At 40.2% G+C, this 24,154-nt stretch overlaps 1 protein-coding gene across 1 annotated transcript in view; it reads right to left on the reverse strand.

The window, feature by feature from the left end:
- Positions 1–23,666, reverse strand: part of LOC136768037 (transmembrane protease serine 9) — a 33,552-nt gene extending 9,886 nt beyond the window's left edge. The window contains exons 1-15 of the mRNA XM_066722093.1: positions 23,531–23,666; positions 22,156–22,176; positions 21,491–21,653; positions 20,468–20,739; positions 19,406–19,563; positions 18,875–19,145; positions 18,104–18,239; positions 17,400–17,653; positions 17,070–17,161; positions 16,432–16,677; positions 15,383–15,490; positions 12,391–12,532; positions 4,372–4,386; positions 3,887–4,049; positions 694–965 (exon numbers count right to left, since the gene is read on the reverse strand). Of these exons, the coding sequence (XP_066578190.1) occupies positions 694–965; positions 3,887–4,049; positions 4,372–4,386; positions 12,391–12,532; positions 15,383–15,490; positions 16,432–16,677; positions 17,070–17,161; positions 17,400–17,653; positions 18,104–18,239; positions 18,875–19,145; positions 19,406–19,563; positions 20,468–20,739; positions 21,491–21,653; positions 22,156–22,176; positions 23,531–23,582 (2,365 nt within the window). The 5' untranslated portion in view covers positions 23,583–23,666. The remainder of the gene's footprint in view (positions 1–693; positions 966–3,886; positions 4,050–4,371; positions 4,387–12,390; positions 12,533–15,382; positions 15,491–16,431; positions 16,678–17,069; positions 17,162–17,399; positions 17,654–18,103; positions 18,240–18,874; positions 19,146–19,405; positions 19,564–20,467; positions 20,740–21,490; positions 21,654–22,155; positions 22,177–23,530) is intronic.
- Between the last annotated feature and the right edge of the window lie 488 nt (positions 23,667–24,154).

A 24,154-nucleotide genomic window follows, 5' to 3' on the forward strand; every position in this document is an offset into this window, starting at 1 on the left:
ATGTACATCTGATAAAAAATGTCAAATGTACACTGCAGAGTTCATTTTAACCCTACATTGGAGGTATTTCGGCATTGCCATGAAGTTGATTTAAGCACTTTGTGTTATTAGACAACTCCTGAAACTAGTTTATTTTAACACTTGATAAAGTGTGAATTTACCACTGGTTTGGTGGGACTTATATGTATACTTATTCAGTGTAAAGTGTACACTCTCAGAGTTAAACGTACACTTGCGACTTTGCAGTCTATATTGTTGTTGTTGCTCTATATTACTATTTACTAAGAAAGACCTTACAGATTCTCTGTTGTTCTGTGGATTCTTTACAAATTGGATTTCTCACACAGCACAGAGATGCCTGTCAGCAGCTTTGGTAGCAGGCTTCAAGTGCTTCCAGTTCAAAGGTAAAATCATATCATCCCTTCTTGGGAATTATATTATAATTGAAAGCTAACCCATTTTTTTGAAATAAATAAGTCTGTTTATCCTTCATGCATTCTACCTCATTACTGTTACATCTGAACACTACACAGCTATGCATGTGTTTGTTCTATACAGAATCTGCTTATTAGGGGAGTTTTTCAGGGTAAATTTCTCATAAAGCATTAGAGGAGTGATGAAGAATCGGCTAAAAACCTCAAATTAGACCCCTTTTGTTGAATGAGACGGACATGTAAAAAAATATATGTTTACCTCCAGAGGCAATGTTGCCCCAGCCAGTGACCCAGCACTCAGTGCCATTGTAGAAGGTGCTGTTGCTGTCCGCCAGACAGACGGGCTGGATGTAGTTGGTGAAGGACACGTTGCTGCTCAGTCTCAGCAGAGCAAGGTCATTGTTGTTGGATGTAGAGTCGTAACTGGGGTGGACGATGATCTGCTGGACCCCCCTGAACTGTGCATTCGGGTTAGAGCTCAGCTGGGTCTGTAATCCCAGATACACAGTCCACCGACTGGACATAGCAGGGCTGGACAGAGACAGAGACAGAGAGGTCAACCCTATCTCGAATCAAAAGTCTCAATCTTATGCTTCATTTCCACTGGCCATGTAGGTGCACCTCTGGTGTACTGTGTTGTACATCGTAGCAGCTGAGTCTCAAACTGGTCTAGGGCATGTACTGTTACATCCCTTTATGTAGCCAGATGCAACGCCACTGCATTTTGAAATTGTAACTACAATAATGGTGGCCGCTTTGGATGCAAGAGACGCGGTAGAAACTTTTCCCAAGAAAGAATATGTGTGTTTACCTAGCGGAAGATGATTAAATTTTAGATTACATTAATGTATGGTGGGAAAATGGCACACAGGATCAATGGCTTGGATCAGTAAGACATTTAAACATGTTTGAAAAGATAGTGAACATCCTGCTGGAGAAAACTGCATTGGTGTGCAATCAGTGTGGCAAACATTATATATAATACATGTAAACATGTGACCATACTTTCTGAATTTCAAATTAAATCTACTGATGTTCGAAAGTTCGCTCAAAATCGTTTAAATGTCACGGTTCTTAGCTTTCCCTTGTTTAGACTCACTTAAAACTGTAAAAACCTTAAACATAGAAAATATATATTTGTATGTGATCGGCCACATGAAGAAGCGAACATTTTAATTATATTGGCGGTAACAATATGTATGCATTTACCGAGTTCCTTGAAAAGAAAGCAACAAAATACACAATACAAGTGTCACCCACGGGGCATTGAAATAATGCATGTTAGCCTATTTTAATTTTTTTGATTTGTATTTTTTCCCTCACTTATTCACTTTAAATCTTTCTTTATATTATCACAATGATTCTTATTAATGATGTTTGTTTGTTTCCCTTCCTCACATCACAGATATGCACGAGTTTTATTTGATTGATTTAAATACGCACACATCACACATTCACGAGAGCCCGCCGCTTATTCGCCAGGTTCTGCAAGAGTCAATAATTGACAATGAGGAACACCTGAAAGGCCAGAGGTAAAAAGCTCCCAGCTTTGGAGCTGGCAGGGTGGGAAGATCCAGATCCAGATCTAGATCCAGACCCAGACCCAGATCCAGATCCAGATCCTTAGAACGACAGTAGTGTTTTACCGGCTAAGAACCAACAGAACCTGTGGACATTGCTACTTTTATATTTTTAGGTTTCCACTTGCATCCCTTGTTCTTAGTATTTTTGTATTTTAATAATCATTTCAGAGATCTTTTATGTTTCAATAATTTTACTTTTACCTTTGAAGATCTATTTTATGGACTGTATATGGACATTGTGGTTTCTTTGGATCATCAACCCCTTAGGAGAGCATAAGCTGGATTTGTTTGTCCCCGCCCCTCTTTTTACTTTGTTATGACACATGGACTATTGCCTGCCACATTCCAGCTCCTGGTGCTGCCTGAAGAGACCAACAGTCCCTGCTAGAACTTTATTTATTTTTTGTTAATCTTTTATTTGTGTTTTAGCTTAAAGAAGTCTGCCTGATTTTTACACATCTTTGTAATAAATTTGATTAATGGTACAACCGTCCTGTGTGTGTTGTGTTGTGTTGTGTTCCTGGCTTGTGAACCCCCAATTTAAAGAACCTAAATCAAAGGGAGAACTAAGAGGTAGTCTATGTAGAGTGGACATATTTGGGGAATTGACCACCTCATAGTGGGTCCTAGCGGCTGTGGATAATCGCTAGGTGGCGTAGTCGTGCTTGCATACTAGTTTTACATCCAAGTGGAGTAACTTCCACTCTGTGACACAACCACTACCTGATCCAATGACAACAGTCTCTGTGTCACAGGGCATGACTAATGTGTCTATGCAGAAGACTTTGTTTCTTTTCAGCAATTTGATTTTAATTATTACTATGTGCACATTATCACTTATTAACTTTTATTTTAAAATGTGTATAATTTATTCACAGCTTCTGCATTGACCGTAGAGTGCATTCCCTTTGCTAAAGGACGAAACTACCTCCCACGATTGAATAATTGAGCACAGTCCACCATTGGATGAACCCTATTTAACATAGCAGCTGAACACCGGTAAGTGAGATAAGGGAGTATCGAGCTACATGAAAGACAAGAGCACCTAAGAATGGACTCTAAACAGAAAAATTGCGACCCGGGGAGAAGACCAGCCAAGAAGCAAGGCAGTGGACAGGAGAGCAGGCAAGACTGGGGCGTTTGTGTTCAGCCTCTCCGAGCCGTGGGGGTCTAGTGTGTCTCCAGTCGCTACTCCATAGACTGATAAGTTGCACTCTTACATTTCCCACTGTCCCTGAATGAATCAGTTTTAATATTTGTGTGCCTCTGAGCAGGGTCAGCGCTACCTATAGGCAATTGCCTAGGGCCTCGGGCTTGGAGGCAGGGCCTCCATAACCATGACATCCCTATATGCTAGTCAACCAATCAAGATGGGGGGCCTCCAACATAAATTTGGCATAGGGCCTCCAAATGTCTAGAACCAGCCCTGCCTCTGAGTTATTTATACATGTAATCCTTTTTTAGCTAGGTCCTGGGCAGATTTGAGTTTCTTTCTATTAAACATAAGAAACCTGTACTCAGCAAACAAAGTTATGTATTAAACTTCTATGAGCAAGGAGACTTGACTTGCGAAGAGAAGCTGCTAATTAAGCCCGTTTGCATAATTTAATCACTTTGTTTTTCTATTTTTAGTAGGACTGTGTATTGTATCCGACGTTTCATCCAGTGCTGACTGCCTGCCACTGGAGGATGCTGGAGTCACTAAATGCTTACATTGCTAACATTTGAATTTAACTTGGGATTTGATTTACTACTTTGGGTCCTAGCTAATAGCAGAGTCTGGGTTTTTGGAGTGTGAATTTCTTTTGATACTTTGGCTCCTAGCCAAGTGGTGGAGCTGATAAATGGCAGTGTTCATTTTCTCTCTACCTTTGGAAGCAGTGTGCAGCAGATAGCACCCATTCACTGGAGATCAGGGAGCCTCCGCATACATTGGACCCGTCCAGATGGAGACTCGCCTGCCAGGGCCAGTTCCCAGGTGGGGCAGACTCACCCCCCACAATCCTGGTGTTGAGGGGGGCCTGTCCACAGACTGGATTTGGGAAACAGAACAGCTGTGTTTTTTTGTTTGTTTTTTTAGTATTATTTTTTCTAGTTTTGCCTTGACTTGTTATATTACTCTAAAAGCATTAGTTCACTTCATTGGCTGGAGTATCCTGTGATGTCATCTCTAGCTCTTATTCTGTCTCCTATTCCGTTGTGTGAATATTTATCTTTTCTACTCTGCAGTACCTAATATGGTATCTGTATGCATTTTATGTATTAATACTATTGTTTTCTCTCGTTCTCTATTTTTATTAATTTAAACATTATGATTTAAAAAAATAGAGAAGTAATAAGTTAAACAATCTTACCATGAGACTGAGATTCTACAAGAAAGGAAACAAACAAAACAATCATTATTCACTGAGTCCCTTATATTCCAGAGCAACAGCCATTTTGAGACTGTAGCATTATGTTGGGTGTATTTTGATAAGAGCATTTTAGCTCTGAGCTGAAGCACTGATCTAAAGAAGACCTCTCCCCCCAAAGTTATCAGATGTCCTTAAAGTGTGGAACTGGTTTACATCAAAGTGACAGTTTTGGGAGGATGGCACCGAGAATAGGCCAAATAGTTTGGAATCCTGCTGTGAGATGTCTGGGGAAAGGGGCCTGTAGGTAATAAAAACTCTTTGAAATGGACGAGAGCCGAAATCCCGACACAGAGCTATGAACCCGGGCCAACCGGCATTTCCAAAAGATGGCATGGATTGACATCAGTCATAAATCAACCCCCCCTCCAATAGGACACTGGGGGCTGAAACCGAAATCCAATCTAAAAAACTCAAGAACCAAACCTATTGATCTGACAGGCGTATAAAGAACAGCGCACGGACTCTCTCTCTCTCTCTCTCTCTCTCACCTGAACCAGAAACTCGCTGCCACAGCTCAACCTGTAGCTCTGTTGCCCGAACCGGAACCAGAAACCAACCAAGTCTTTGCCGGCAACAGAAGAGTTAAACTGGGAGAAGGAGATTGAGCCATATGAAGAATTCTTTTAAAGGACTTTATTAAATAAAGAACTTTAGAAACTGCGCTGCCCACCTGTGCCCACCTGATCAGTGGAGTGAATACAGCTGGACAATCGACTGAATACGAAAGTGTCAGTCATTTAAATAGCTATTGAGTCTTAAGAAACTTGACCCTTGGAACCAAACAGGGCCCTGCTTTCCTCAAAGACTTTGTCTTCAAGTAACTACGGTGGAAACCCTGCTTACAAAGAAGATTTTGTGCACAACCTTGGGGCCTTCAAACCAGTGGAAAATCTGTTTGGAAAAGACTCTACATTCGCAAAACCCCAACTTCCAGGTGCATCGACTGAGTGGAAGTTGTTGGACAAAGCCGAACCGGACTGCCTTTGTTGCCAACCACACGGACCTCGTGCCGTGTGCTGTTATCTGAGCCCGAAGCCAGAGAGGCCTCTCTGTGACGAAGTTCCGATAAGTTTAACAGTTTGGAGTTCATGATTCATGACATTTGAGAAATCAATTAGAAATGTTATTCTGTGATTCATAACTCTAGAATGTGTAATATCATTTAGTTTTCTTAAATATAAATGTGTGTTGCATTAAACTGTTTTGTTGATAATTTTAGAAATAAAATCTGTCAATGCCGAGAAATATCTTCTCATTCCTGTCTGAAATTGACACAAGTTAATAGACACCAGATTATAGGTGGCCTGCCTATCCTTAATCATTGAATAATAATCAGTTAAGGGAAATTGTGGTAACAAGTAATGATAGGATCTTTCTCGGCACCTAAACGTAAATGAGACTGATATATATATAACGAGAAGTTACCTGACATAAATACTAACCTGCGTAGTTATTTAATGTCCGACTAACAATACTAATGAGAGACTCACCTTCGTCTTACTAACCGGTATTGTAGTCAATGTGTTTATAACCTTTTTTGTTTAACGATTTGTGTGTTATCATATGCGATCCCATGGTCTTTAATTTGGTCACGGAAGTGATTTGCCTTTGATTTGTTGATCTAGAGTTGAATTTGAATTAGTTTTTCCCTTTTGTATAATTAGTGTAGTGCTACATTTAGTCTTTGTTTTTGAATAAATTTGACAATTTATATCTTTGGAATTGGTGTCTGTGTCCAATTATTACAGAAATTTAGTTCTACAAGATTCCAGGATTCGTGATAAGGTGATACTATAAATTCACTTGTACCTTACGCTACACATTTTAGCAAAGAAATGGGGATCACACTTTCAATTCCAATATTATGGCAGAGCTGAGAAACTCTGGACATGGGAATTGCTGAAGAAATGGTGCAATGAAAGAGTCTTTCCTCAATTATATGTACAGTCTTGTAGCGTAAGGTACACTTATAAATTTCAATTAAAGAAGTGAATTTATAGTATCACGTTATCACGAATCCTGGAATCTTGTAGAACTAAATTTCTGTAATAATTGGATGCAGACACCAATTCCAAAGATATAAATTGTCAAATTTATTCAAAAACAAAGACTAAATGTCTTTAACGGATTAACATTTCTAATTGATTTCTCAAATGTCATGAATCATGAACTCCAAACTGTTAAACTTATATGAACTTCGTCGCAGAGAGGCCTCTCTGTCTTCGGGCTCAGATAACAGCACACGGCACGAGGTCCTTGTGGTTGGGAACAAAGGCAGTCCGGTTCGGCTTTGTCCAAGAACTTCCACTCAGTCGATGCACCTGGAAGTTGGGGTTTTGCGAATGTAGAGTGTTTTCCAAACAGGTTTTCCACTGGTTTGAAGGCTCCAAGGTTGTGCACAAAATCTTCTTGGCAAGCAGGACAAAGTCTTTGAGAAAAGCAGGGCCTTATTTGGTTCCAAGGGTCAAGTTTCTTAGGACTCAATAGCTATTTAAATGACTGACACTTTCATATTCAGTCGACTTAGTCAATTGTCCAGCTGTAAAACTCCACTGATCAGGTGGGCACAGGCGGGCAGCGCAGTCTGTAAAGTTCTTTATTTAATAAAGTCCTTTAAAAGAATTCTTCATACGGCTCAATCTCCTTCTCCCAGTTTAACTCTTCTGTTGCCGGCAAAGACTTGGTTGGTTTCTGGTTCCGGTTCGGGCAACAGAGCTACAGGTTGAGCTGTGGCAGCGAGTTTCTGGTTTAGGTGAGAGAGAGAGAGAGAGAGAGAGAGAGAGAGTCCGTGCGCTGTTCTTTATACGCCTGTCAGATCAATAGATGATTGGTTCTTGAGTTTGTGAGATTGGATTTCAGTTTCAGCCACCAGTGTCCTATTGGAGGGGGGCTTGATTTATGACTGATGTCAATCCATGCCATCTTTTGGAAATGCCGGTTGGCCCGGGTTCATAGCTCTGTGTCGGGATTTCGGCTCTCGTCCTTTTCAAAGAGTTTTTATTACCTACAGGCCCCTTTCTCCAGACATTTTATAGCAGGATTCCAAACTATTTGGCCTCTTCTCGGTGCCATCCTCCCAAAACTGTCACTTTGATGTAAACCAGTTCCCAGCTGATGAGTTAAGGAAATCTGATAACTTTGGGGGGAGAGGTCTTCTTTAGATCAGTGCTTCAGCTCAGAGCTAAAATGCTCTTATCAAAATACACCCAACATAATGCTACAAATGCTATGTGGTGATCCACTGAGCTAATGTTAAATGAACTGGTGTGCAAACACATTAAGGTTCTATGTAGTTGCTATTATCTGATTACACATTGCCCCCCTCTCAGTCTTAAGGCCTTGTGTCATTCTGTTTGCTTTGAGAGAAGTAAGGTTGGATGGGTTGAGGGTTAAATGACTGAGTGTGACAATAATTTGACATAAACAGGTTCAAGAGTTGTTTTCCTTGTTTCACAACATTTTGTTGCCTTTACAGTTAGGAAAAGCAATTTTAAAGAATGTTTCCTTGTGCTTGTGTTTTGATAATCCACCACAATAAAACTATACAAATCCACTCAAAAACACAAGCATGCATACATGCACCAGACCTGACTTTCCACTGCGCTCTCTCTCTCTCTCTCTCTCTCTCACACACACACACACACACACACACACACACACTCTATCAGGAAGTCCTGTTTTATTGCTTTCTGTATCATCAAGTAAGGCACTAGTCACAGAGGGGACAGTGGTCAGGTTATTTTCCACCTCCAGTGTCTGAGGAGGGGTGGGGCAGTTCAGATTCATGCAATGAAACTCAATATTTATGAATACATATGTACATCTTAGAATATTATATTTTATTCTTGTCCTTATTTTATTTTACTCTTATTTAACTATTGTATTTATTGTTCATTTCTTGTATCCTTTGAATTTGTGTCTTGCTTTTAACTTGTAAATCACTTTCAGACACTTCGGTGTGAAAGGGTGCTATATTAAATAAAAGTTATTATAGAGACGGGTGACAAATTAAAGGGAAAAACATAAAGTGTCTCAGTAAGGTGTTGGGCCACCATGAGCCACCAGAACAGCTTCAATGCTCTTGGCACAGATTCTATGAGTCTCTGGACTCTACTGGAGGGATGAACACCATTCTTTCAAAAGATATTCCCTCATCTGGTGTTTTGATGATGGTGGAGGAGAGTGTGGTCTAACACGTCGGTTGTTCAGAAGTAAACTGATTGGATTTCAGCTATCACATTGGATCAAATCTTGAAAATGGGTTACTTGTTCAAAAGAAAAAAATGATTCTGAAATCGTATTAGATCACATAATCCAATCTTGTTTTTGATCTGGATCCAACCTTCAGTATGTGTTGTTCAAAACTTTTTAGTAGGATTGGGATACCTTTGATCCAAAATCAGAAGGGTGGATTCAGGGTGGATTTCGGGATCAAAATGTAATAAAACTTTAAAATTGGTCAAATGATACAACATTTGTATCATGTAGTATATATACACATTTATTTATATTTTGCACTTGATTTGTTTAACCGTTAGAGTGATAAAGACTACCTATTAAGCCTTTCAGTTCAGCCTTTTTTGTCCCCATAAAACAATCTCCTAAACAGCTGTCAATATCAAACAAAAATAATAAATTTAATTTTAACTGTCATTCATCACTGTATATTAATTACAATGACACAATCATCAGAGATAAACCAGTCAAAAGCAGTTATTTATTTGTTGTGAGTCAGATTGAAATGGAAGGAGATGTTTGAATTGTTTTATTGTGCTGTTTTCTGTCTCTTCAAATAACACTGAAAGTGACCCCACGCTGGCTATTCTACCTGTTGTTCTATACATAGCTAATAGCCTACTTTAAGATACGTAGTCCCATTTAGAGCACTGGTAATCTGGATTTGGTAATCTTGAAAAGTTTGTATCTGGATCAGGGTGATCCAATCAAATGTTGCTTTGAAAAACCGGCAAAGAAGTCAAATGGATTACCTGGTCCTGGATAGCAAAACATGGGATTTCCATATCAGGATTATTCTAATCCAGATTAAAGTTTTTGAACAACTGGGCCCTGCAAAGGCCATAGTATATGATTCACATCATTTTCATACTCATCAAGCCATTCAGTGAGCCCTCGTGCCCTGTGGATGGGGCATTGTCATCCTGGAAGAGACCACTCCCATCAGGAGAGAAATGTTTCACGATAAAATAAAGGTGATCACTCAGAATAACTTTGTAATGATTTGCAGTGACCATGCCAGGAAAATGCCCCCGACAGCATAACAGAGCCTCCGGACCCCCTCACTGTAGGGGTCCAGCAGTCAGGCCTGTACCGTTCTCTTGATGTCCCACACATGCACTCGCCCACTTGTCAAGAATATGCTGAAGGATGACTCATCTGACCATATCACTTTTTTCCACATCTCTGTAGACCAGTGCCTATGGTTTGTGTACCACTGAACTGTCAAATGTGCATTTGTCTTTTTAATGAGGGGTTTATGCATTGCAGCCCTACTACAATACCCCTCTCTGTGTGTAGTTCTCGACGGACTGTTCTTGCTGACAGTCTGATCACGTCCTGCATTGACATTCTCAGTCACCTGGGAAGGAGTTGCTCTTCTGTTTTTCCTTACAAATCGCAGTAACGCACAAACATCAGTCATTGAATGTGTACAATAATGACCCCTCTTTCAAAGTCACTTAGATCCTGTTCTCTTGCCATCTTGATCCAAAATCGAGGTCAGCTGGGTCTGCTCAGCATTAGTATACATGCCACAGAGCATGATAGGATGTTAATTGCTTAATTGTATCATGCAGTACACCTGTTTGGAGGCATCTGGATTCGTTATGTTCCTCCACTCATTTATTCTGTTTTTTCTTAATTAATTTCTCACCTGTCTGTATATATGCTCAGCAAAAAAATAAATGTTTTCAGGACACTGTATTTTAAAGATAATTTTGTTAAAATCCCCAAAACTTTACAGATCTTTATTGTAAAGGGTCATGCTTGTTCAATGAATTAATGAGCATGCACCTGTGGAATGGTCGTTAAGAAACAGCTTACAGATGGTAGGCAATTAAAGTCAGTTATAAAAATGTAGGACACTAAAGAGACCAGGATCAGTACATCCGAATATCACATCTGTGGGACAGGAACAGGATGGCAACAACAACTGCCAGAGTTACACCAGGAACGCACATTCCCTCCATCAGTGCTCAGACTGTCCGCAATCGGCTAAGAGAGGCTGGACTGAGGGCTTGTAGGCTTGTTGTAAGGCAGGTCTGTACCAGACATCACCGGCAACAACGTCACCTATGGGCACAAACCCACCTTCGCTGGACATGATTTCCTGCAAGACAGGAATGTCGGTGTTCTGCTATGGCCAGCGAAGAGTCCGGATCTCAATCCCATTGAGCATGTCTGGGACCTGTTGGATCGGAGGGTGAGGGCTAGGGCCATTCCCCCCAGAAATGTCCAGGAACTTGCAAGTTCCTTGGTGGAAGAGTGGGGTAACATCTCACAGCAAGAACTGGCAAATCCGGTGCCGTCCATGAGGAGGAGATGCTCTGCAGGACTTAATGCAGCTGGTGACCACACCAGATACTGACTGTTACTTTTGATTTTAATCCCCCCTTTGTTCAGGGACACATTATTCCAATTCTGTTAGTCACATGTCTGTGAAACTTGTTCAGTTTGTGTCTAAGTTGTTGAATCTTTTTATGTTCATACAAATACTTACACATTAAGTTTGCTGAAAATAAAAGCAGTTGAAAGTGAGAGGACGTGGGTTTTTTTTTTTTTTTTTTGCTGAGAATATATACTTGCCTGGCTTGTATATTTCAAGTTTCATTGTATAAATGCCAAAATTCAATGTATGTATATTGAAATTCATTTATATAAGGAATAACAGCTTTGGGAATATGAACAACGTTGCGCCCGATTTTCTGGATGCGTCATTTAAAAACATTTTCCATTCTAATAAGAGTCCACTTAGTGTATATTTGGCCAATGTTATACAGGTCCATATCAATCTAGTAAATGTATCTAGAACCACATGTGTGTGCCTGCTGTGTAGAAGTAAAGTTCAGTAGAAGATATATTCAAAACAGTCAGTGATTTTACAGAGGACACTTGCATGAGACATTCCAAACTGCGCAGTCACAGGTGCTATTGTTAAAGCTCACTGGGGTGTCCTGTCCCAGGCTAGGCAAAGCAAGCTGTAGCCGCTGTGTGGTGGTAGGAATCATAGGTATATGTCCCTTTAAAGCACATTTCAGAGACAGTGGACTACAGGGCAAGGAGGAAGGAAACTTAAACCTTGTATCTGATACATTTTCCATTGTATTCCAAATGAATACACCTTTTTTCTTTATTTTTTTTTCTGTGTTGATTTTCATATTTATTTACCTTACAACATAATGCCGATTACTTGTTATCTCGGTAAATGTAATCCAGCAGTGACCAATTTTAGAAGAAAGTAAAAAACATATACAGAAATACATATATATATATATATATATATATATATATACAGCTCTGGAAAACATTAAGAGACCACTCCGATTTCAGAAATCAATGTTAAGCGGTCTCGATTTTTGTCTCGAGAGCTGTATATATACATATGCACACATAACGTGTGTGTGCGTGTGTATATATATATATATATATATATATATACACATGTACACATATAAATATATGCATACATACACATACATACATACACATACATATATAAATTCATAATGTTTGGACCATACACTGCATGATTACAAGTCTGCGGCTCTGTTTATCCTACCACTTGAGATTTATTTATGTTCACACTTTAGCCCTACTCCTTGAGCTCTAACCCCTAACCCAGGTCTCTGAGTCGTGGACAGTGCTGAGGCTAAAGCAAAGCTAAACTAACACACACCTAGTGGTAAATGATGCTGTTATTGGGATCTGAAGATCATTGCTTACCTTTGAGCAAGGTCAAAGCCACCAATAAAACTAGACCGATCCAATGTGCCATGGTCCCGAAGTGCACTTTGTGTGACAGTTCTCTCCCCAATTTGTCTTTGCTTTGTCTTTGTTTCCTCCTCTCTCTCTGGTTCCCAGATGACCATCAGGCACGAATACTTTGCTTCCTTCTTCCTTTCTTGCTCTCTGTTGCAGTTTTGTATTGTATAAACATTTGCTTATTGTGTCTGAAATAAGAGTGCATACTGCAGTTGAAAGATATATGACAGGAATTATTCCTTGAAGAAAAGAGACAAATTCTTCCCGGAATAAACAACTTTGCATAGGGGACAGAGTGAGCAAGGGAGAGTTAAGGCGCAAGCATGGGAATTTTCTTAATCTTTTTTTTTAAGCTTTTTAACTCTAAGCATTTGAATCTCTTTAGTAATGTATTTTTAACTATTTTTTCTTTTACCATTTTACACCATATGAGTGGAATATAAAGAAGGAAAATAAGGAGGAAGACCTTTCTGTTTGAGTTACAACTTACAGAGGTTTATTCTTGCCTCACCAGCCCAGGTTCTCCTGTCCACCACTGCATGTCCTACAACTTTTTCTTCTTACTTTATTTTCTCCTTTGCACCCTAGCCAGCAGGGGGCATTATGCCTTTTTTGTACAGGTGTAGAATTTGAATGTGTAGATTTTAATTGGGGTTTTATCTTGTTGTTTATTTTACCTTACCACCGGTCTACCCTGTGAATGCTGCTGTGACGTATTGCGGGACACGGGAACCGGGGACCCAGTTGCGGTGCGGGATAGAGGTGGTCAGACAGGCATGGGTCGGGTACTGGCAAAACACATCAATCAAGGGCAAGGCAGTGACGTGGTCATGGTCACAGGCAAGGGTCGGACGATCAGGCAAACAGAGTCAAGAGGAAAGTCCAAAGTGGTGGTTGGGAGGCAAGGAATCCAGGGAACAATGCAATAATCAAGGCACAGAGAGTACCACTCGGAGATGTAGTAAAGACTGTAAAAACTTCACAATTACTGGGAGTGAGTGAAGGGTTTAAATGTGGAGCAGAGAAACAGTATGAGAGGTGCAGGGCGAGTGGGAGCAGGGGGTGATCACAGAAGTGCACATGGGTTCCAGGAGTGTGACTGAATAATTGAATGAAGGGAGCTGGGAGAGGTGACTGGGAAAGAAGGGTGATGGTGACATCTAGTGGAGAACTGGGGATGTGTTTTGAACTGTGACAGCTGTTCTAGGGTCACAATATTGAGGATACTATCTGACCTTAATATATTGAGTTGGGTCCTGGTGCCTGCAATTGACCCACCTCTGACAATAGTTCATCATTTTTTATATTATGGTGTGTGTTGAGTCTTGGCTTCACTGTGGAACAAAAGCGGCCACCAGGGGGAAAAAATAAAAATAAAGATATATGTATATACAGTACTATGCAAAAGTTTTAGGCAGGTGTGCTGTTAAGTAAGAATTCTTTCAAAATCAGACATGTTAATAGATTATATTTATCAATTAACTAAATGCAAAGTGAGTAAACAGAAGACAAATCTACATCAAATCCATATTTGGTGTGACCACCCTTTGTCTTCAAAACAGCATCAATTCTTCTAGGTACACTTGCACAAAGTCAGGGATTTTGTAGGCATATAGTCAGGTGTATGATTAAACAATTATACCAAACAGGTGCTAATGATCATCAATTCAATATGTAGGTTGATACACAATCATTCACTGAAACAGAAACAGCTGTGTAGGAGGAATAAAACTGGGTGAGGAACAGCCAAACTCAGCTAACAAGGTGAGGCTGCTGAAGACAGTTAACTGTCAGAAGTCATACACCATGGCAAGACTGAGCTCAGCAACAAGACAACAAGGTAGTTCTACTGCATCAGCAACGTCTCTCCCAGGCAGACATTTCAAGGCAGACAGGGGTTTTCAGATGTGCTGTCCAAGCTCTTTTGAAGAAGCACGAAGAAATGGGCAACGTCGAGCACCGTAGACACAGTGGTCGGCAGGGGCATTGCTAGAAATAAAGCTCTACTGTGGCACAGGCCCCCCCCTTTACTCCTATCGCTTTTTTTTTCTTGAGCCTGCTGCATGCAAGAATTGTGTAACACAATGCACTATACCAGGGTAGTCAATTATTTTGTGTCAGAGTCCAAATTACTTGGTCAAGGTATAGTTAAGGTCCAGACATGGTGGGGGGGGGGGGGGAGGAGGTTGCCGGTCACTCCTTCAAATGACCCTTTCCAACACACACACAAGTCTGTGAATTACTGTAGTAATCTACCCCGTTGCTTATATTTAGTACATTCATTTGACAAAGTACAAAAATAGAAACGTTGAAATGAATCTAAATATTAGTATTAAAACGGGTTTAGACCACTTTTAATTTTAATTTGTTAAAGATTATTGTAGTCACATCCTATCGGCTAATAACCACGAAGGGCTGCTACTAGGTTCAACACAATAACAAGCACTGAGTGCAACAATCCTCCATAACAATACATACATAAAAAAAAAAATCATGCTAATAAGTTAATTTAAATTATTCTTGCAGTCCATTTAAAAGTGTCTGGTGGCCCGGATTTGGCCCACGGGCTGCCTATTGACTACCCCTGCACTATACACACTTCCATTGCCTCACCCACTATTCCTACACTGCAACAAGTACTGGGAAAGGTAAACATGTAGAGATATTAATCTTTTTGAAAATATGTTTTTAAGTATCTTCAACATAATGTACATGAACATTCTCAACATGTTTTATGGCATAAAAGACAGACACTGTATATACAAATAATAAAACCTCCCTCAATTGTGACTCCGACACTGGCCTCTGGCCTTACAGCAGCACACAGGCGCGCACAAAGCGGTTTGTGTTTTCAGTTAAACTGCGTTGCTTTTACAAACATTGATTGGGTTACTGCATTGCATTAAGATCCATTTATTTTTCCTGGATTATCAATCTAAATGAATGCACTGACAAACAGGGGCATTGCAAGGGAGTAGGCATCCCAGGCAATTGCCTGGGGCCCCAGGCTGGTGGCCATAAAGCCATACCTCTGACGTGGCAACAAGGCCAAGCGACTCAACTAAGCACGAAAACACACGAACTGGGGTGCAGAAAAATGGCAGCAGGTTTTTCTTCTGTTCACTCACTTTGCATTTAGTTAATTGATAAATATAATCTATCAACATGTCTATTTTTGAAAGCATTCTTACTTTACAGCATTTTTTCACACCTGCCTAAAATTTTTGCACAGTACTGTATATATTTTTTGAAGTTTGCATACTATAAACCAGTAACAGGATAGAAGATTAGAGAGGCTCAGCTCACACTTTTGATATTGTTGATAGTAAATCTTTTATTGTACCATATTTGTATATATATATATATATATATATATATATATATATATATATATATATATATATATATATATATATATAGTATATTTGAATATCTCAGTTTGTGATTTTGTTTTCCCTGCACATTGATACAATTATTACGAGAAGTAAAAGGAAAATATGTAGCAGGCAAAAAGGGGTTGTGTTTACATGAAGAATTTTAAAGACAGTTCCTATATTTATCTGCCTGAAAGCCTTGCATTGCAATATTTAACATTTCACACTCATATCAATCAACAATGACCCATTACTCATTTTAAAAGACACGCAAATATTTTAGTTAAGCATAACCCAGCAAAGAAGGCTACACCCTCTAAACACCCCCCCCCCGCACACCCCAACATACATATCTCTCTATAGAAAACAAATATGTATATTTCACCAGGTATGTTCACCTTTCATGAGATTATGTAGTTGACCTTGGTGGAAAAGTTTGGAAAAGCTTTTTGGAAAGAGATGTAAATGTGTTTGTGTCATCGGGGTCAAACGAACTCTCTATCTGTTCTCAATGATGGGCTTTAAATCCATTGAAAGAACTCTTGTTATTTTTAAGGAAAAAAGTTAGTGTTATTGTGCTAGTATGAGGAACCACAAGATGTCGGCCATGAGCTCGTCAAACTGCCTACATCCAGATTGCCAGCAGTGGGAAAAGAATGAGCGAGACTGTCTGGATGGCCTTGGGAGCAGAGCTGACGATGGTTCTAAGGAGGGGCAGGCTGGGGCCCACATTCTCCCACAGGAATTGCTCGTACATGGTTATGTCGGTGAACTCCCTGGGCAGGAGGGCGCGATCCTCTTTGTCAACGGTGATGACGCTGACCTGAACCCAACTTGAGAACAGGTTACAGACCAGGGGACTGCCCTGGTATCCCTGGAAGGGGGAAAAGAAAGAAAGCAGGAGAAAAAGAGAGAGCAAGAGAGAGAAAGAGAGACCGACCAGGAGAGAGGTTATTAACAAAGAGTAACAGTGACAGAACATTAGGGTACGTTACATCTCTGAATGGCTGTCTGGCTGATTGATTGATTGATTGATTGATTGATTGGTTGGTTGGTTGGTTGGTTCATTGATTTATTGATTCATTGATTGACTGACAAGACATACACAGTATTGAGCCTCAGAAAGACAGAGGTTATTATGGACACAATAACTGGATAAGTGGATGCAACTACTTTAGTGCCATTAAGAGCCCAAAAGACAGAAATGACAACTTCTTAAAATAAGAAATCAGAGTATTAGTGAGGGTCAGACAGAGGTGCTGGTACCTGCTTCAGGTTCAGGGGTTCAGTACAGATTGTATCAGGAGAGGAGTTGTCATAGCACTGGGTGAGTCTCACTGTCTCTTGCTCAAGCATCCCTGGTGGCAAAGAGACACATTTCAGTTTTCAGTCATTACTGTGAAATGAAATATGATCAACCTTCAAAAACCCTGACAGGTAACACATATCATCTTCCTCTATCAGCACTCTCTCTGTCTGCTTTGTAACCATTGCAAATGGGTCTTCCAGAGGTTGGCCCATAATTCAGGTGGATGGAATGGAAAAATCTATCCAGCATCAATAGCTTGTAGTTGTGTTTTCATAGACCTGACTCACCCTCTCCGGTCATGCTAGCCCAGCCAGCAACCCTACAGTCAAGATCAGAGCCCAAATAGATGCCAGGTCCTGGCAGGCAGATGGGCAGGATGTTGTTGCTGAAGGAGACTGTAGTGTCCAGTTTCAGGAGGGCAATGTTGGGGCCATTGAATGTGCTTGCAATGACGCTCTGGACTCCCACTGACACCTCATAGTTGAGGCTGCTCTGCTGAGGCACACCCAGGAACACCCTCCACTCACTGAGATTTGCAAAGCTGGATGTATAGGGAGACGGAGAGAGAGAGTAGTTAATACAGACACGCACAGATATTACACTACGTCCATGGCACGACCGCATCCAGGTAGAGTGGCAGTAACTTCTGTGTCGTGTTGTCTAAAGTCCCCAAAGTTGCTGTGCTTGGAGTAAGAAGTTTAATTGTGTTATACCTCAAAGAACCATATATATCCAGTATGTCACACACATTCGGCAGGCTTGGCCAAAATGTATTATCACAATTGACCCTGCCAGCGGGATTCCTAATGGAGGCACTAGTTTGTTACTCCAAGACCAGTTTTTCAGCATCAAGAATCATCTGTGTTACAGATACTAGAGTCACTTGTAGGTATAGTGTCTAGAGTCATTGGCTTGACTATGGTACAGTGCAGAGAGGGCAGCTGATAAGTGGTGCTGTGTGGACAGAACGGTGATCTGAGTCTGAATCTACCTGGGAATGCACTCTGCACCTGTAATCACCCACTCGCTAGTGAGCAGAGATCCCCCACAGACATGTTTTCCGTTGTGCTCCAGACTAGCCAGCCATGGCCAGTCCACTGATCCCCTGGGCCATCCACAGATGTCAACTTTAAGACACAACAACAGAGAGGAGTCAACCTACAGAGAAACAAGACCTAGATGTCTGATTTTGTGCTGTTCTCTATTTTCAACATTGTGTTTTGTCTATTAAATCTATTTATATATTGGCTAATACTTTGTTCCTCTACTTCTTGTTCTCCTGCAGTGTGCATTAATAACACAGAAGTGATTATACTCTTTGGGTCTGAGACCTAAAACACTTTTTTGAAGACTCGCTCTGCCCCAGGGGTGTCAGACTCCAGTGCTTAGGGGCCACATTATCTGCTGGGTTACATTCCATCCCAGCTCTATGCTCCTTAATTGGTCTAATTAAATGAGCAATCAACATTTTGTATGTTATCAGCTATAAAACTAAAATGTGAAAGTCTTAAATAAGGAGATCATTATATTAACTGAGTAATTGAGAGCTTCTGTTGGATGGAAAATCAGCAGCTACTGCGGCCCTCCAGGACTGGAGTTTGACCCCCTGCTCTACTTGATGATTCTCATGGATATTACAAGGGGCTCTAATCAATCATATCCAGGACTTAAATCACTCAGAATTTGAGGAGTCCCATTTTATCCCATTCAGAGAATTCCTCATTCACGTTTTGAATGTGGTCAGACTCTAATCAGAGATTACCTGGGTTTGGCTGCATAGGGGGTTGAGTAGATGTTTGCAGTGTCATTACTTCACAAATGTAATGGCTGTCGGCATCAGTGCCACTGGAAGTGAAGGTCACAAACCCCAGAGTGTTGGCCCCCATCTGCGCTTTGATCCAGTCCTTGTACTGGGACACCCTGGCATACATCCCAGGAAAAAGGGGTACAGCACAGCCATATCCAAAACTCACAATGCCGGCCTGAATCCAGGCAGTGCCCTGCTTACAGACTAGGGGACCTCCAGAGTCTCCCTGAAGAGAGAGAGACACACTGTAAGGGGATACAGTAAGACTAATAAATAACATAAGAAAGACTTCATACCATAGGGTGACATTGTGTTGGTCTTGGTTTGCTTAGTACGCCTACTTATTAGCACTGGTATTCCATCTAGTCAATTATTATTATTGTAGGGACCTATAAGAAGTTACAGAACATCAGAAAGAAGACCAGTAAGAAGAAGAAGAAGAAGAAGAAGAAGAAGAAGAAGAAGATGAGCAAGTAGTTTCTGCACCTGACAGGAGTCCTTGCCCCCCTCCACCAGTCCAGCACAGAGCATGTTGTTGGTGATGCTGCCTGCTCCAAAAACCACGTCGTTCAGACAGCCACACTGATTGTTCCCAATGATGGGTATCTCAACCTCCTGCAGGGTCTGGTTACCTCCCAGAGACACTGAAAGACAACACAGCTGGGAAGTTCATTTACTGTGTTTTTATGTACAGATTTATTCACAGGAAGCAAAGAAGGACCAAGATGTAGACCTTGGAATGAAGGAATATGCAGAAGCCATTTGAAGGAGAATGTATGAAATTCAGTGAGGAATCTGGTAGCAGCCTGCAACCAGCAGGTTTCACACAACAATCAAAAGTAAAACAAGTGGTTGAATGGTTGGACCGTAATACTGCCCACTGCAGGCATACAAACAGGGCTCAACACTACTTTCCCTATATTTCCTTCACATCCTTCCATCCTCCCCAAACCCTGCTTTTCAGCAAACTCCCTGGCTATTCCACAGTAGCGGGGTTCTGATGAGTCTTCCACACAGCCAGGCCATTGTCCCTTCATCCAACAGAGATCCTAATCTAAATAAATTATTACACTCCATCCATCAAAGTCTTATTAGAGATTGGTCAAAGCTTCTGAATTATATACAGCTCTGGAAAAAAAATCCAGAGTTCAGAAATCAGTGTTAAGTGGTCTCTTAATTTTTTCCAGAGCTGTATGTAGAGAGTTTCGATTTCTGTAAATATTTTTTTGTTTTCTCTTTAAAGCACGTAGAATTTCCATGAATAACAATCATGTCAATTCAGAAATCGTTTTGAATATGTGAATATCTGAGCTGAAATTATGTGGTTATTAAAATTAAATAAATAAATAAATAAATAAACATCTCACTATAAAAAATTGAAAGTTTGGTATGAAAATGTCTACTGGTCAACACGTGGTTGAAGCTGAACATTTGGGGACTAGATAAGATCCTTAGATCCTTTAGTTACTAATGGACACTAAATGAGCATGATTGGCCAAATGGCCTCCTCTTGTTTGTAAACTTTTATATGTTCTTAACACAAATTACCTCCAGAGGCAATGTTGCCCCAGCCAGTGACCCAGCACTCAGTGCCATTGTAGAAGGTGCTGTTGCTGTCTGCCAGACAGATGGGCTGGATGTATTTGGTGAAGTTGACAGGGCTGCTCAATTTCATCAGGGTAATGTCATTGTCCTTGGTTGTTGTGTTGTAGTTGGGGTGGACAATGATCTTCAGGACCTCCCTGGACTGTGAGTTGGGGTTAGAGCCCTGCTGTGTGTGTAATCCCAGATACACAGTCCACTGACTGACATTAAGACGACTGGACAGAGACAGAGACAGTGGTCGTCAGTGTCTGGTGTTGCAAGTCTCATTTTTACTGTATTTAATATCTATATTTACTGTTCTTAAATTAATGAGCTAGGGGGGTTTAGCTTGTTACCATAGAAACCTCATAGAAACACTTACTATCAAAGCTGCCTGATAGGTTCCTGTGTGAGTCACTCAAAAGGCCCTTTTCTGTTTCCTGTTTGTTTATAATGTGCTCTCCCACCCACCGTCAATCCCCCAAAACATCGAAACTCTTAAATAACCAATCCCACTAATTACATTTTTAGGGAGGGCCTCTCCTGTGGATATTTCCTTAACTATTTATTTTAGCACATTCTTCCATCATTTCTGCATGTCTTTTACAGACTGCATACAGAGCGGGTTGACAGCATTTTTTCCCACACCTTGTGCTTGAGTGCATTACTGTCAGAAAATGACCCCAAAAGTTTATATTTTTTCTGCATTATATTCCAGTAACAAGCATATATTTACTGTGAGCTTGGATAGTTCGCCATGTTGTTGTTTTTTCCCTCTCCCTTAAATTCCTGGAATGCAGTGTGTGTTTGACATATTAAGACCAGTCTAAGGAAAGATTTTTTTAACTGAGTGTTTTAACTGAGTGTCTTTCTTTAGTATGACTTATTATACAAAGACAAAGACTTAGTCTATGTTTACGCAATTAGCCCCTGAAGTAATCTCTCAGACTCCTTATGAAGCAACATAAAGAGTCACTTTCTCCCTACCCTTCGAAGCAGTGCGCAGCAGACAGCACCCATTCACTGGAGATCAGGGAGCCTCCACATAAGTGGTCCCCTTGCCAATGGAGACTCGCCTGCCAGGGCCAATTCCCAGGGGTGGCAGACTCACCCCCCACTATCCTGGTGTTGAGTGGGGCCTGCCCACAGACTGGATTTGGGAAACAGATAACAATGCAGCATTTTCTTTATTATTTATTATTGCATCTTTATTTGTTTGCTCTGATGACAAGCAAAATTACGTATGTTATTACTTTAGTTTACATTATCGGCTGAAATATCCTGTGATGTGATCTCTTATTCTGTCTCTTATGACAGTGTGTGGATTTGTTGGTTCTGATCTCCACTTCTTCTGTACCTATGATGGTATCATGGTAAGCTGTGTGTATTGATAATTTAATTATGAATACTATACTACTGTGTCCTCCCTACATTCTCTCTTGTTCTCTCTGTACATAATATTGTATCAAGGGCATGTGTGTGTATTATTTGTGTATTATTATTAATATTATTATATTTTTTTGAGATCTTCTGCTATCTCCCTGCTATCTCTCTTGTCCTCTCTATTGGCATTAATTGAAATTCTCTTTTAGGTCTTCCTCCTTTGACATATTAATTTTCTTCTTTTCAAATTAGAAATGAGGCAATCTTACCATTAGGCTGAGACTGTGATTCTGTAAAAGGAGACAAACAAGAAAACAATCATTCACAGAGTTTCTGATATTCAAGAGCAACAACAGTGATTAAGTAATACATACACTTGATTTAAAAAATATAAAAAAATCTTCAGCCATTCCCTTGTCCAGAGTCTCACAGCTCTATGTAGAGATACCAATGTAGTGTAAACATCCCCTTCCTTTGCTATTGTGGTGATCATTTTAGTTTAATAATTATGACTCTTTTCAGTTTTTTACTTTATATTTCTATTTTATTAAGCTCATTCCACTTTATTGGTATCTGTTCAGACAACGCTGTGTAAACATTGGACTGTATTTAGTTTCTATGATTTAGTCATATGATTATACCTGTCCCCCCCAACTCAAGAGATTCATGAGTGGAACATCAACATATTTTCCTTTCTTGCTTACTAGTGCAATACAATATTGTCTTTGCAAGTGGTCTTATTGGATGGAGGCTGAGATCTAAAAAAAAGTGAACAACCAATTAAAAAAAATTCAAGAGAATCCAGTGCAATGAGCAAATCAAACAATACAACTCCACTGAGAGATGACCTGGGTTTGGCTGCATACTGACACAGAACGATTGTGAAACTTGAGACATTGATCTTTTCAAACAGATGAAGAGTAACAAAGGCAAAACAAAACATTTTTCGTTGGAAGAGATTCATGTTCACACCCTTTTTTTTAGACTGACACTCAATTCACCACCTGCCTCCTTCAACCTCCTATCCTTTTCCTTGGTGAATATAACACAATGGCAGGTTTTGCTTCTTCTCTTCTGAGTGAAAAGTACACTAAAATGTCAGTGATGTCACAGAGGACACTTGCACAAGGCAGTCCAAAGTGATACTGTTAAAGCTCACTGGGGCGTCCTGTCCCAGGCTAGGCAAAGCAAGCTGTAGCCACTGTGAGATGGTACTCAATAAGAATCATACAATAAGAAAGTACATTTCAGAGATAGTGGTCTACAGAGCAAGGAGGAAGAAACCTTCATTGACCTTCAAGATCACAATCATTGTTTTCTAACTGTTAAATTATAGTTATCCTTATTTGTTGTGCATGTATATCTATGGTATCCAACAAATAGAAGAAATAGAAAAAATGTGAAAATTGTGTAGAGATATGCATAATATGTGTACACGATTGAACCTAACTTGAATTAGTTAGAAAACTAGTTTGACCCAGGCTCTCCAGCAAAGACTTTGGACAACCAGCAACAGGGTCTTTTTCATTCCTCTTGACTTGAGTACAACCGCTTAAGTTCTAACCCCTAACCCAGGTCTCTGAGTCATGGATAGTGGTGAGGCTTGTGTGATGCTGTTATTTAGATCTGGAGAACGTTGCTTACCTTTGAGCGAGGTGAAAACCACAAATAAAACCAGACCAATCCAGTGTGCCATGGTCCCGAAGTACACTGTGTGTGTCAGGTCTCTCCACGATTAGTGTTTCTCTTTTATATGTTTCCTCCCTGATGAGAAGTATGCAAGGAATTTAGCCTTTTATATTGTTTTCTCTATTGTGATACTGCCTTCAACGGCTCCTCCTTCTTTTCACATTCACCTTTCACCATTGTTTTTTCTTCACCTACGTATATACCTTGATAGAGGGGAGGAAGGGAGTGAGCAAGGCAGATGCAAATCACATGTACACTCTTATAAAACATGAATATTATCAAAGATCATTAATTATCATTCCTTTACACCAAATTATCAAATTATTCTTGCCCTTAAATTTACAACATGTGGATGTCTTATAAATCCCATCACAGAGCAGCATTTACACACATTCCTATTCCTATATCTTGTGTATAAATGGTCATCCCATGCAATAGAATTATCAGGGTTTTAAAACTTCTTCAGTTACCAATAACATTTCAGGACACTTAAATGCTGGTGGTGCAAGTTTCACAAGATGTACATTTATTTTATAATAAATAGTTTTGATTATTGCACTTTTGTATTGCTCTTATATA

This window comes from Amia ocellicauda, chromosome 14 (assembly GCF_036373705.1).
Source record: "Amia ocellicauda isolate fAmiCal2 chromosome 14, fAmiCal2.hap1, whole genome shotgun sequence".
Taxonomy (NCBI): domain Eukaryota; kingdom Metazoa; phylum Chordata; class Actinopteri; order Amiiformes; family Amiidae; genus Amia; species Amia ocellicauda.